The sequence below is a fragment of the Lucilia sericata genome, unplaced genomic scaffold, assembly GCF_015586225.1.
Source record: "Lucilia sericata isolate MDLA Ls3-8-SP2 unplaced genomic scaffold, ASM1558622v1 Contig000404F_arrow, whole genome shotgun sequence".
In the NCBI taxonomy this organism is placed as follows: Eukaryota; Metazoa; Arthropoda; class Insecta; order Diptera; family Calliphoridae; genus Lucilia; species Lucilia sericata.
The window spans coordinates 341,286-356,203 of NW_023994422.1; the positions used below are offsets into that span (position 1 = coordinate 341,286).

The following is a 14,918-nucleotide window of genomic DNA, read 5'->3' on the forward strand; positions in this document are numbered from 1 at the left end:
AAAAGGTTTCTTTATCAAATATTGTCACATGTGCTTAAGGAGTCACGTTTCAAAAATTTGTTGCGATTGCAAAGGCTGAACTGAGTAAGTGAGCTAAGTTTTCGGGAAAATAATATAAGAAAGTTGGACTTCTTCTATGTTGTTGCGGAATGCGTTATCCGCATATTATATGATTTGAACTCTTTGTTAAAGTACTGTGAATTTGGAACTTAAATTTGAATTTTAAAATACCAACGAATTATTTTACTTCATGGTTTTTGGCTACATATTTACGCGAAACGCTATGGATTTTCTGATGTTAATTTAATAATATGTATTGGTCGACAAAATCAAGTTAAAATCTGTGTATCACGTCGGATTGGAATATTTATAAAGAGATGCATAAAGAGTCACCTCTGTTTTGGAAATATATAATTTTAGTCCTTTCAAACAAGAACACTTTTGCTTACAATTTGATAAACTTAAATCTGTAATAAGCTTGTCTTTGAATTGAACTTCATACTCCGGAATACCAGTATCCCTAATTTAATTGTAAGGCAGAGTATTATTTGTCTGAAATAAAAACCATAATTTCAGTACATATACAGGAAATAAAAATTACAAATCACGCAATACTTTACTTTATAAAAGTTATACAATAAATTTGTAGGGCCTAGCTTCTTTCTGATAAACAACCAAAAAAATAAAATTCAAAAAGTCACCAAAAAATTTGGGATTATTGCACAAAAATTGGAGATATTTGTACATACATATAAAAGCAGAATATTTTTTATTCATGGTTTTTTTCGTTCGTCTTCGCGGACCCCCTAGGATTTTACTACGGACCACTAGGGGTCCGCGGACCCCCATTTGGGAACCGTTGGTCTAGTCTATAGTCTAGTCAATAGTCTAGTCAATAGTCTAGTCTATAGTCTAGTCTATAGTCTAGTCTATAGTCTAGTCTATAGTCTAGTCTATAGTCTAGTCTATGGTCTAGTCTATAGTCTGGTCTATAGTCTAGTCTATACTCTAGTCTATAGTCTAGTCTATAGTCTAGTCTATACTCTAGTCTATAGTCTATTCTATAGTCTAGTCTATAGTCTAGACTATAGTCTAGTCTAGTCTATAGTCTAGTCTATAGTCTAGTCTATAGTCTAGTCTATAGTCTAGTCTATAGTCTAGTCTATAGTCTAGTCTATAGTCTAGTCTATAGTCTAGTCTATAGTCTAGTCTATAGTCTAGTCTATAGTCTAGTCTATAATCTAGTCTATAGTCTAGTCTATAGTCTAGTCTGTAGTCTAGTCTATAGTCTAGTCTATAGTCTAGTCTATAGTCTAGTCTATAGTCTAGTCTATAGTCTAGTCTATAGTCTAGTCTATAGTCTAGTCTATAGTCCAGTCTATAGTCTAGTCTATAGTCCAGTCTATAGTCTAGTCTATAGTCTAGTCTATAGTCTAGTCTATAGTCTAGTCTATAGTCTAGTCTATAGTCTAGTCTATAATCTAGTCTATAGTCTAGTCTATAGTCTAGTCTGTAGTCTAGTCTATAGTCTAATCTATAGTCTAGTCTATAGTCTAGTCTATAGTCTAGTCTATAGTCTTGCCTATAGTCTAGTCTCTAGTCTAGTCTATAGTCTAGTCTATAGTCTAGTCTATTGTCTAGTCTATAATCTAGTCTATAGTTTAGTCTATAGTCTAGTCTATAGTCTATTCTATAGTCTAGTCTATAGTCTAGTCTAGTCTAGTCTATAGTCTAGTCTATAGTCTAGTCTATAGTCTAGTCTATAGTCTACTCTATAGTCTACTCTATAGTCTAGTTTATAGTCTAGTCCAGTCTATAGTCTAGTCTATAGTGTAGTCTGTAGTCTATTCTATAGTCTAGTCTATAGTCTAGTCTATAGTCTAGTCTATAGTCTAGTCTATAGTCTAGTCTATAGTCTAGTCGATAGTCTAGTCTATAATCTAGTCTATAATCTAATTTATAATCTAGTCTATAGTCTAGTCTATTGTCTAGTATATAGTCTATTCTATAGTCCAGTCTATAGTCCAGTCTATAGTCTAGTCTATAGTCTTCGATATCGCGAAAAAACGATATCTCGTCTCGACCTTTGACCTCATGAATTCATTATTTTATATACCTCCCTCGTAAGTATTTCTATTTACTTTAATATCCTTTCAAATGATTAGAAATATCAGCGCCAAATGTTTCTTACATTATTTTGTTTCTTCCATCATTTATTACTCACTGCCAATGGAACCCAAAATTTGTACAAATTATTGTTCTGACAATCTAATTAGTATTCTGGTTGTAGGCCACATACTGGCACTAGAATACATCACAAAACAACATATTCAACTGATTGTGAACAATTTGAGTAACAAGACAAGACCAAAATTGTGTCATGGTTACACTAAATCTGAAGGCATTTAGAAAATAACTATAACAGGAATTTGAAAGTTTTAGAAATTTAAAGAAAATATGTTTTGTTAAATGATAATTTTACAAAACTGTAAGTTTTGTTAAATAATTTGCAATGACATATTGAATCTTAATATTGAAGGCCTTAAAACTTGTCAGCTCCTGTAGTATTTCAGTGTTGATTTTGTTTATATTAGAAGACAAAGTGTGGCAAGGAATATTGTATTTGTGTTCCTAAGAAAAGATAATGAAGATGATCAATCCGTACTTTAAAGTGGAGTGGTGTCAATAGTAGTTGTATTTCATAAGAAGCTTCTAAATACAAATTGAACTAGAAAAAGCTTACTTACTTTTAAAAACTCTATAGTGTATTTTAACAGTCGTTTTTGCCTGTACTCTATATTATTTCCCTAATGAGCAGGAAAGACATTTTAGACATGCTCAACAACAATAAAAACAAAAATCTCCAAAAAATACAAAAAGCCACACAAAAACTAAAATATTGTATCAAAATTCGTAATGAATCTTATTAAGTTGTGGTCATTAAATAATAATGTTGTGCCAACATCTAAAATTATCTAAATACCTCAAAATAAACAAATAGACAGTCAGACAGACAGACAATTACCAAAAGAGCTAATGTATAGCAAACTATACAAGACAAATAAATGAAAATAAAATTTTCATATAAAAGCTGTTGATGATTCAAGGTAATTAAACAGTAACAATAGAACTTTGTTTAAGACAGCATCTTTTCAGCAACAACAGCTCCATAATACATCCAAAGAAATATTCCCCAAAGAGAAATAATACGTAAAACATTAATAGCAGCAACATGTTTAAGTTTGTAAGTACACGAATGTATCCTTCCTTGAAATGTTGAATACCAGTCGAAAGCTATTGAAATGTAATAAATTTCTTTAATTAAATACACGTTCTTACTCTCTTTCTCCTTCTTCACTTCTCTTTAACTTAATCCCTCCTCTCCTAGTTGCCTTTGTGCTTAATATCTCTAATTGCTTTGGTGGCTAGCAGACCCAGTGTTTTAGAATCTCATCATGCCGCCTACTCACCGTATCATCATACACCTCTGCTGACATCCTCTCCTTATTCCGCTCTTGATGCTGGTGTTGCTGCTTATCCTCACGGTGGATTTGTTTCACCTTTATATGGCTCTCATTTGTCTCATGTTCCTCACCATATCTCACCATATGTTGGCTCCTCTTCGCCCTATATTGGTGGTCATCATTATGGTTTACATCCCTACGATTCGTTGTTTCTAAGACATTAAAAGGTATTTAGTGCCTTTAATGAGGGCAATGAGGCAGTATATTGCTGGCAATGTCGAGTGGAGAATTATGTTGAGTATTATTGTAAAGTACTTAAGTTAACGTTTTAAATGTTTGTAATAAATTACCAAATTTAAATTGAGGATATAAATTAAATGGAGAGTATTTTTGAGATATATTTAGATTAGGAAGAAAGTAGACATTTTAAGAAAACTGTTTGATTTAATAGTAATTATTATATCTTATTATAGACTTGACTAGACTAAAACCTAGACTATAGGCTAGACTATAGGCTAGACTATAGACTAGACTATAGACTAGACATAGACTAGACTATACTAGACTAGACTATAGACTAGACTATAGACTAGACTATAGACTAGACTATAGACTAGACTATAGACTAGACTATAGACTAGACTATAGACTAGACTATAGACTAGACTATAGACTAGACTATAGACTAGACTATAGACTAGACTATAGACTAGACTATAGACTAGACTATAGACTAGACTATAGACTATACTATAACTAGACTATAGTCTATAGACTATAGACTAGACTATAGACTAGACTATAGACTAGACTATAGACTAGACTATAGACTAGACTATAGACTAGACTATAGACTAGACTATAGACTAGACTATAGACTAGACTATAGACTAGACTATAGACTAGACTATAGACTAGACTATAGACTAGACTATAGACTAGACTATAGACTAGACTATAGACTAGACTATAGACTAGACTATAGACTAGACTATAGACTAGACTATAGACTAGACTATAGACTAGACTATAGACTAGACTATAGACTAGACTATAGACAAGACTATAGACTAGACTATAGACTAGACTATAGACTAGACTATAGACTAGACTATAGACTAGACTATAGACTAGACTATAGACTAGACTATAGACTATAGACTAGACTATAGACTAGACTATAGACTAGACTATAGACTAGACTATAGACTAGACTATAGACTAGACTAGACTATAGACTAGACCATAGACTGGACTATAGACTAGATTATAGACTAGACTATAGACTAGATTATAGACTAGACTATAGACTAGACTATAGACTAGACTATAGACTAGACTATAGATTAGACTATAGACTAGACTATGGACTAGACTATAGACTAGACTATAGACTAGACTATAGACTAGACTATAGACTAGACTATAGACTAGACTATAGACTAGACTATAGACTAGACTATAGACTAGACTATAGACTAGACTATAGACTAGACTATAGACTAGACTATAGACTAGACTATGGACTAGACTATAGACTAGACTATAGACTAGACTATAGACTAGACTATAGACTAGACTATAGACTAGACTATAGACTAGACTATAGACTAGACTATAGACTAGACTATAGATTAGACTATAGACTAGACTATAGACTAGACTATAGACTAGACTATAGACTAGACTATAGACTAGACTATAGACTAGACTAGAGTATAGACTAGACTATAGACTAGACTAGAGTATAGACTAGACTATAGACTAGACTATAGACTAGACTATAGACTAGACTATAGACTGGACTATAGACTAGGCTATAGATTCGACTATAGACTAGACTATAGATTAGACTATAGACGAGACTATAGACTAGACTATAGACTAGACTGTAGACTATAGACTAAATTCAAGACTGGACTATAGACTGAACTATAAACTAAGCTATAGAATAAGCTATTGACTAGACTATAGACTAGACTATAGACTAGACTATAGACTAGACTATAGACTAGACTATAGACTAGACTATAGACTAGACTATAGACTAGACTAGAGTATAGACTAGACTATAGACTAGACTATAGACTAGACTATAGACTAGACTATAGACTAGACTATAGACTAGACTATAGACTGGACTATAGACTAGGCTATAGATTCGACTATAGACTAGACTATAGATTAGACTATAGACGAGACTATAGACTAGACTATAGACTAGACTGTAGACTATAGACTAAATTCAAGACTGGACTATAGACTGAACTATAAACTAAGCTATAGAATAAGCTATTGACTAGGATATAGACTAGACTATAGACTAGACTATAGCCTAGACTATAGACTAGACTATAGCCTATACTATAGACTAAACTATAGACTAGATTCTAGACTAGTATAGGCAATTATACTATAGACTGGGCTATAAACTAGGCTATAAACTTGAGTTAGCCAATACTCTAAACTATTGACTATAATATAGACTACTTTTGAATAGACTTTAGACTAGACCATAAACTAACCAATCCACCACAGAATAGAAAATGGACTAGATTGGACTATATAACATACTAGACTATGGAATAGACTAGAATTTAGTCCAAATTAGAAAGTAACCTTCAGACTATAGATCATGTAAATATGCATATGTAAACTATGAATAATTCATTGTTCAAACATTTTCATGTGAAGAAACAAAACATTTATAATTGAAACAAATCCTCCCCATCTTATCCAGCCTCCTGTCAGTTAACCAGTCTGTCTGTCAGTCCTCCATACATAAATTTTTTTGGTCAGTCAATTACAAATGTACACAACAAAATTCTTGTGCAAAACTACAGATATACATACCTACAAACATATTTATTGCATGTTTACCAAATGACCACAAATCTGCAACATCCTGCTGATGAAATCTAGACCTGAAAACTCACATACAAACATCAAGAGACTAGGATAATACTACAAAACCTACAAAAAATTGCTCAAACATAGCAACCAAACCAGGAAATACTAAGTATGACAACAAGTACATACTAGAAAAAATTAGGAAACAAGAGAAACTCTCTCAGCCAATAAGTCATTAATTTAAAGCCACTGCTATTTACAGCAAACTTCAATTGGGGAATACAAAAAATAAAGACGCAGAAAAGTAACTACATTAGCAGTTTCTACTCATTGACATACAACTTTTAAAAAAGTTTAATTAATACTGATTTTGTTATTAGCAAAATTTAAAACTTTTGTTTTTTTGACCCCTCACCATCCACTTATTTCCTTTGTAGCTTGTTCTTTTGTTTTCCATAATCGAGTTAAAATATTTCTGTACTCATTTCAATTTCCGTTTGTCCGCACTTCCATCTTTTATACTTTTATTCTTTTGTCTACAACTGAAATTTGTTGCTTTTTTCTCTTAATTTAAATTGAAATTTAATGAAGGAGTGTCTGAAAGTGACTTTAGAAACAAAAAAGTATTTTTATTCCCAGTTTTACAAGAACATCCTTTAGAAATTGTTGCTTCACTCTATAGACTTACATACATATATTTTTCCTTTTCTGCTTTTCCATTTTTTGTGTCTGGATATTTTTTTTGCATTATTTCCGTTTTTGAACTCGTTGTAAGTATTGCCTAACAGGCACAACATTAAAGTTTTAATAAGACTGAGGCATTTCTTTTGAAGAGAAAAAATCGGTAAATACAATTTTTTGTTCTAGGCCAAAATACCTTTGAACTACTATTTTAAGTTACAATGAATTACGTTTGGGGGATTTTGCTAGTCTCTGTCTGTGCAGTAGTACATAAATAGTGCACTTAATAAGATTGCATGGAACGAACAGTTTCTACCGAGTAAATAAAGTTCATGTGATTAAATTATAGTGTTCTTTGTATGGTTTCCTTTTGGAGTTTATATAAGACACGGCTTATTCTATTTCGATATTTAGTGTTTTTATCCAGAAAACATTTAAGTTTGATGCTTATTTGAGAGTGATTGGAAATCACAGTTCAGACTATTGATTAGCCTATATTCCACACTACAGATTAGATTGTCTATCAGACCAAAGTCCAGTTTGTATACTAGTCCATAGTCCAATATAGTACAGAGTATAGGCTAGACTATGGTCCAGACTAAATACTATGATCCAGAATATATACTTGACTCTAGTCCAGAATGTGGACTGGACTATAGTCCAGACTATAGACTAGACTGTGGACTGGACTATAGTCCATACTATGGACAAGACTATAGACCAGACTATAGACTAGATTATGAGTAGACTATAGTCGAGACCATAGATTAGACTATAGAATAGGCTATAGTCCAGACCAAAGAATAGTCTATAGACTAGACATTAATCCAGAGTATAGACTAGACTATAGACTAGGCTATAGTCCAGACTATACACTAGACTATAGACTATAGACTAGACTATAGACTAGACTATAGACTAGACTATAGACTAGACTATAGACTAGACTATAGACTAGACTATAGACTAGACTATAGACTAGACTATAGACTAGACTATAGACCAGACTATAGACTAGACTATAGACTAGACTATAGACCAGACTATAGACTAGACTATAGACTAGACTATAGACTAGACTATAGACTAACCTATAGACTAGACTATAGACTAGACTATAGACTAGACTATAGACTAGACTATAGACTAGACTATAGACTAGACTATAGACTAGACTATAGACTAGACTATAGACTAGACTATAGACTAGACTATAGACTAGACTATAGACTAGACTATAGACTAGACTATAGACTAGACTATAGACTAGACTATAGACTAGACTATAGACTAGACTATAGACTAGACTATAGACTAGACTATAGACTAGACTATAGACTAGACTATAGACTAGACTATAGACTAGACTATAGACTAGACTATAGACTAGACTATAGACTAGACTATAGACTAGACTATAGACTAGACTATAGACTAGACTATAGACTAGACTATAGACTAGACTATAGACTAGACTATAGACTAGACTATAGACTAGACTATAGACTAGACTATAGACTAGACTATAGACTAGACTATAGACTAGACTATAGACTAGACTATAGACTAGACTATAGGCTAGACTATAGACTAGACTATAGACTAGACTATAGACTAGACTATAGACTAGACTATAGACTAGACTATAGACTAGACTATAGACTAGACTATAGACTAGACTATAGACTAGACTATAGACTAGACTATAGACTAGACTATAGACTAGACTATAGACTAGACTATAGACTAGACTACTAGACTATACTAGACTATAGACTAGACTATAGACTAGACTATAGACTAGACTATAGACTAGACTATAGACTAGACTATAGACTAGACTATAGACTAGACTATAGACTAGACTATGACTAGACTATAGACTAGACTATAGATCGATTATAGACTAGACCTATAGACTAGACTATGACTAGACTAGAGACTAGATAGACTAGGACTATAGACCTAGACTATAGACTAGACTAGATCTAGACTATAGACTAGACTATAGCCCTAGACTATAGACTAGACTATAGACTAGACTATAGACTAGGCTAAGAACTATAGACCTAGACTATAGATAGACTATAGACTAGACTATAAGGACTAGACTATAGACTAGACTATAGACTAGACTATAGAACTAGACTATAGACTAAGACTATAGACTAGACATAAGACTAGACTATAGACCTAGACTATAGACTAGGACTATAGACTAGACTATAGATGACTATAGGCTAGACTATAGACTAGACTAGAGACTAGACTTATAAGACTAGACTATAGACTAAGACTATAGACCTAGACTATAGACTAGACTATAGACTAGACTATAGGACTAGACTATAGACTAGACCTATAGACTAGACTATAGACTAGACTATAGGACTAGACTATAGGACTAGGACTATAGACTAGACTATAGGACTATACTATAGACTAGACTAGACTAGACTAGACTATAGACTAGACTATAGACTAGACTATAGACTAGACTATAGACTAGACTATAGACTAGACTATAGACTAGACTATAGACTAGACTATAGACTAGACTATAGACTAGACTATAGACTAGACTATAGACTAGACTATAGACTAGACTATACTAGACTATAGACTAGACTAAGACTAGACTATAGACTAGACTATAGACTAGACTATAGACTAGACTATAGACTAGACTAAAGACTAGACTATAGACTAGACTATAGACTAGACTATAGACTAGACTATAGACTTGACTAAAGACTAGACTATAGACTAGACTATAGACTAGACTATAGACTAGACTAAAGACTAGACTATAGACTAGACTATAGACTAGACTATAGACTATACTATAGACTAGACTATAGACTAGACTATAGACTAGACTATAGACTAGACTATAGACTAGACTATAGACTAGACTATAGACTAGACTATAGACTAGACTATAGACTAGACTAAAGACTAGACTAGACTAGACTAGACTAGACTATAGGACAGACTATAGGCTAGACTATAGATTAGACTATAGATTAGACTATAGACTTGACTATAGGACAGACTATAGGCTAGACTATAGACTAGACTATAGACTAGACTATATACTAGGCTATAGGCCAGACAATAGGCCAGACTATAGACTACACTATAGTCCAAACTGCAGACTAGACTATAGTCCTGCTGTGAGCTAGACTATAGTCAATATTGTAGACCAGACTATAGTCCAGACCGCAGACTAGACTATAGTCCAGATTATATTTTTTTTTCTTTTGTTAATAAAAAACACATTTTCAGATTTTCAACAAATAACTTTTAACATTTTTTTATTTAATCTTTTTTTCGTTTTCTCTGTCTATTAAAACCTTTTAACAAAAAAAAACAATTACACAACAATTATGAAAAAATTCTTAAATTCTCGTTAAATAAACACAACATTTACTTGCGCAACAAGTATGAAGCAGCATAAGGATAAGTAGAGTAAGCAGCAGTGTAAGGAGAAGCTACATAAGAAGCAGCATAAGGATAATCATAATAACCAGAATAGGCAGCAGCATAGGGTGAAGTATAGGCGGCTGTATAGGCAGCAGTATAGGGTGAGGAATAGGCAACAATATCAGGTTTAGCAGCAGCCAAGGCAACAACAGCCATTAAACACAAAGCAAACTTTAAATAGAGATAGAAAAAAATATTAAATAAATTGATTATTATTTTTTTGTATAGATTTTTTGTTTGTTTCAAAAACAAAAATCCTTTAGACTGAAACTAATTTAATTTCCAACAATTTATTTACAAATAATTTAATAACAACTACTTACGAATTTGAACATTTTGTTTATTTTTGTTTTTAAGGGTGGTTTTGTGGTTTGTTTTATTAAATGATTTAATTAAACTGATAACAAATAATTAAAAACTATTGGTATTTATAGTTAAAATAAATAAATATTTTTCTATATTTTTGTTGTTGTAATTAAATATTCTAGGCCTAAAATAGTCTATCTATGTGAGTGTGTGTGGGAGGTTGCAAGTAAACAATTTATTTTATGGTTGTTATTATTAAACGTTTTATATTTTTCATATTATGCAAGGTGTTACTAGAATTTTAAATTTGAAAAACGTTTATAATTTGTATAATGGTTAAAACACATACATTTACAAAAAACACTAAAATGGACAGTTTATGTGCTGAAACTGTCATAGTCATATTTTAGTGTTTATGACAGTACGTGTGTGATAATATTTATATGAAATGCTTTAGGGCCAAATTTGTTTGCTCAAAGCCTTCAGCTGCTAATTATCGGTAGACATTAGGGCGGCAAATCTTAATTGAAAACTGTAAATTATTGATCTCAGTTTCAACTATAGATTGGTGCTATAGTCTAGTGTATAGTTTAGTCTAAAGTGTAGTCTATAGTCTACAATGTACTATATAGTCTAGTCTATAGTCTAGTCTATAGTCTAGTCTATAGTCTAGTCTATAGTCTAGTCTATAGTCTAGTCTATAGTCTAGTCTATAGTCTAGTCTATAGTCTAGTCTATAGTCTAGTCTATAGTCTAGTCTATAGTCTAGTCTTTAGTCTAGTCTATAGTCTAGTCTATAGTCTAGTCTATAGTCTAGTCTATAGTCTAGTCTATAGTCTAGTCTATAGTCTAGTCTATAGTCTAGTCTATAGTCTAGTCTATAGTCTAGTCTATAGTCTAGTCTATAGTCTAGTCTATAGTCTAGTCTATAGTCTAGTCTAGTCTATAGTCTAGTCTAGTCTATAGTCTAGTCTAGTCTATAGTCTAGTCTAGTCTATAGTCTAGTCTAGTCTATAGTCTAGTCTATAGTCTAGTCTATAGTCTAGTCTATAGTCTAGTCTATAGTCTAGTCTATAGTCTAGTCTATAGTCTAGTCTATAGTCTAGTCTATAGTCTAGTCTATAGTCTAGTCTATAGTCTAGTCTATAGTCTAGTCTATAGTCTAGTCTATAGTCTAGTCTATAGTCTAGTCTATAGTCTAGTCTATAGTCTAGTCTATAGTCTAGTCTAGTCTATAGTCTAGTCTATAGTCTAGTCTATAGTCTAGTCTATAGTCTAGTCTATAGTCTAGTCTAGTCTATAGTCTAGTCTATAGTCTAGTCTAGTCTATAGTCTAGTCTATAGTCTAGTCTATAGTCTAGTCTATAGTCTAGTCTATAGTCTAGTCTATAGTCTAGTCTATAGTCTAGTCTATAGTCTAGTCTATAGTCTAGTCTATAGTCTAGTCTATAGTCTAGTCTATAGTCTAGTCTATAGTCTAGTCTATAGTCTAGTCTATAGTCTAGTCTATAGTCTAGTCTATAGTCTAGTCTATAGTCTAGTCTATAGTCTAGTCTATAGTCTAGTCTATAGTCTAGTCTATAGTCTAGTCTATAGTCTAGTCTATAGTCTAGTCTATAGTCTAGTCTATAGTCTAGTCTATAGTCTAGTCTATAGTCTAGTCTATAGTCTAGTCTATAGTCTAGTCTATAGTCTAGTCTATAGTCTAGTCTATAGTCTAGTCTATAGTCTAGTCTATAGTCTAGTCTATAGTCTAGTCTAGTCTATAGTCTAGTCTAAAGTCTAGTCTATAGTCTAGTCTATAGTCTAGTCTATAGTCTAGTCTATAGTCTAGTCTATAGTCTAGTCTATAGTCTAGTCTAAAGTCTAGTCTATAGTCTAGTCTATAGTCTAGTCTAGTCTATAGTCTAGTCTAGTCTATAGTCTAGTCTAGTCTATAGTCTAGTCTAGTCTATAGTCTAGTCTATAGTCTAGTCTATAGTCTAGTCTATAGTCTAGTCTATAGTCTAGTCTATAGTCTAGTCTATAGTCTAGTCTATAGTCTAGTCTATAGTCTAGTCTATAGTCTAGTCTATAGTCTAGTCTATAGTCTAGTAGTCTATAGTCTAGTCTATAGTCTAGTCTATAGTCTAGTCTAGTCTATAGTCTAGTCTATAGTCTAGTCTATAGTCTAGTCTATAGTCTAGTCTATAGTCTAGTCTATAGTCTAGTCTATAGTCTAGTCTATAGTCTAGTCTAGTCTATAGTCTAGTCTATAGTCTAGTCTATAGTCTAGTCTATAGTCTAGTCTATAGTCTAGTCTATAGTCTAGTCTATAGTCTAGTCTATAGTCTAGTCTATAGTCTAGTCTATAGTCTAGTCTATAGTCTAGTCTATAGTCTAGTCTATAGTCTAGTCTATAGTCTAGTCTATAGTCTAGTCTATAGTCTAGTCTATAGTCTAGTCTATAGTCTAGTCTATAGTCTAGTCTATAGTCTAGTCTATAGTCTAGTCTATAGTCTAGTCTATAGTCTAGTCTATAGTCTAGTCTATAGTCTAGTCTATAGTCTAGTCTATAGTCTAGTCTATAGTCTAGTCTATAGTCTAGTCTATAGTCTAGTCTATAGTCTAGTCTATAGTCTAGTCTATAGTCTAGTCTATAGTCTAGTCTATAGTCTAGTCTATAGTCTAGTCTATAGTCTAGTCTATAGTCTAGTCTATAGTCTAGTCTATAGTCTAGTCTATAGTCTAGTCTATAGTCTAGTCTATAGTCTAGTCTATAGTCTAGTCTATAGTCTAGTCTATAGTCTAGTCTATAGTCTAGTCTATAGTCTAGTCTAGTCTATAGTCTAGTCTATAGTCTAGTCTATAGTCTAGTCTATAGTCTAGTCTATAGTCTAGTCTATAGTCTAGTCTATAGTCTAGTCTATAGTCTAGTCTATAGTCTTGTCTATAGTCTAGTCTATAGTCCAGTCTATAGTCTAGTCTATAGTCTAGTCTATAGTCCAGTCTATAGTCTAGTCTATAGTCTAGTCTATAGTCTAGTCTATAGTCTAGTCTATAGTCTAGTCTATAGTCTAGTCTATAGTCTAGTCTATAGTCTAGTCTATAGTCTAGTCTATAGTCTAGTCTATAGTCTAGTCTATAGTCTAGTCTATAGTCTAGTCTATAGTCTAGTCTATAGTCTAGTCTATAGTCTAGTCTATAGTCTAGTCTATAGTCTAGTCTATAGTCTAGTCTATAGTCTAGTCTATAGTCTAGTCTATAGTCTAGTCTATAGTCTAGTCTATAGTCTAGACTATAGTCTAGTCTATAGTCTAGCCTATAGTCTAGTCTATAGTCTAGACTATAGTCTAGTCTATAGTCTAGTCTATAGTCTAGTCTATAGTCTAGTCTATAGTCTAGTCTATAGTCTAGTCTATAGTCTAGTCTATAGTCTAGTCTATAGTCTAGTCTATAGTCTAGTCTATAGTCTAGACTATAGTCTAGTCTATAGTCTAGCCTATAGTCTAGTCTATAGTCTAGCCTATAGTCTAGTCTATAGTCTAGTCTATAGTCTAGCCTATAGTCTAGTCTATAGTCTAGTCTATAGTCTAGCCTATAGTCTAGTCTATAGTCTAGTCTATAGTCTAGTCTATAGTCTAGTCTATAGTCTAGTCTATAGTCTAGTCTATAGTCTAGTCTATAGTCTAGTCTATAGTCTAGTCTATAGTCTAGTCTATAGTCTAGTCTATAGTCTAGTCTATAGTCTAGTCTATAGTCTAGTCTATAGTCTAGTCTATAGTCTAGTCTATAGTCTAGTCTATAGTCTAGTCTATAGTCTAGTCTAGTTTAGTCTATAGTCTAGTCTATTGTCTAGTCTATAGTCTAGTCTATAGTCTAGTCTATAGTCTAGTCTATAGTCTAGTCTATAGTCTAGTCTATAGTCTAGTCTATAGTCTAGTCTATAGTCTAGTCTATAGTCTAGTCTATAGTCTAGTCTATAGTCTAGTCTATAGTCTAGTCTATAGTCTAGTCTATAGTCTAGTCTATAGTCTAGTCTATAGTCTAGTCTATAGTCTAGTCTATAGTCTAGTCTATAGTCTAGTCTATAGTCTAGTCTATAGTCTAGTCTATAGTCTAGTCTATAGTCTAGTCTATAGTCTAGTCTAT

The 14,918-nt window shown here is 32.5% G+C and overlaps 2 protein-coding genes across 2 annotated transcripts; one reads left to right on the forward strand and one right to left on the reverse strand.

Annotated features, from left to right (window-relative positions):
* Nucleotides 1-3,133: 3,133 nt before the first annotated feature.
* Nucleotides 3,134-3,831, forward strand: LOC119604568. Its single transcript, XM_037957264.1, has 2 exons — nt 3,134-3,244; nt 3,389-3,831. Exons 1-2 carry the CDS (start codon nt 3,233-3,235, stop codon nt 3,686-3,688), a joined length of 312 nt encoding a protein of 103 aa, XP_037813192.1. The 5' UTR covers nt 3,134-3,232; the 3' UTR covers nt 3,689-3,831.
* Nucleotides 3,832-10,344: 6,513 nt separating this feature from the next.
* LOC119604561 (cuticle protein 5.1-like) lies at nt 10,345-10,869 on the reverse strand. Its single transcript, XM_037957256.1, has 2 exons — nt 10,805-10,869; nt 10,345-10,652 (listed from the first exon to the last, which is right to left on the reverse strand). Exons 1-2 carry the CDS (start codon nt 10,814-10,816, stop codon nt 10,425-10,427), a joined length of 240 nt encoding a protein of 79 aa, XP_037813184.1. The 5' UTR covers nt 10,817-10,869; the 3' UTR covers nt 10,345-10,424.
* Nucleotides 10,870-14,918: the final 4,049 nt, after the last annotated feature.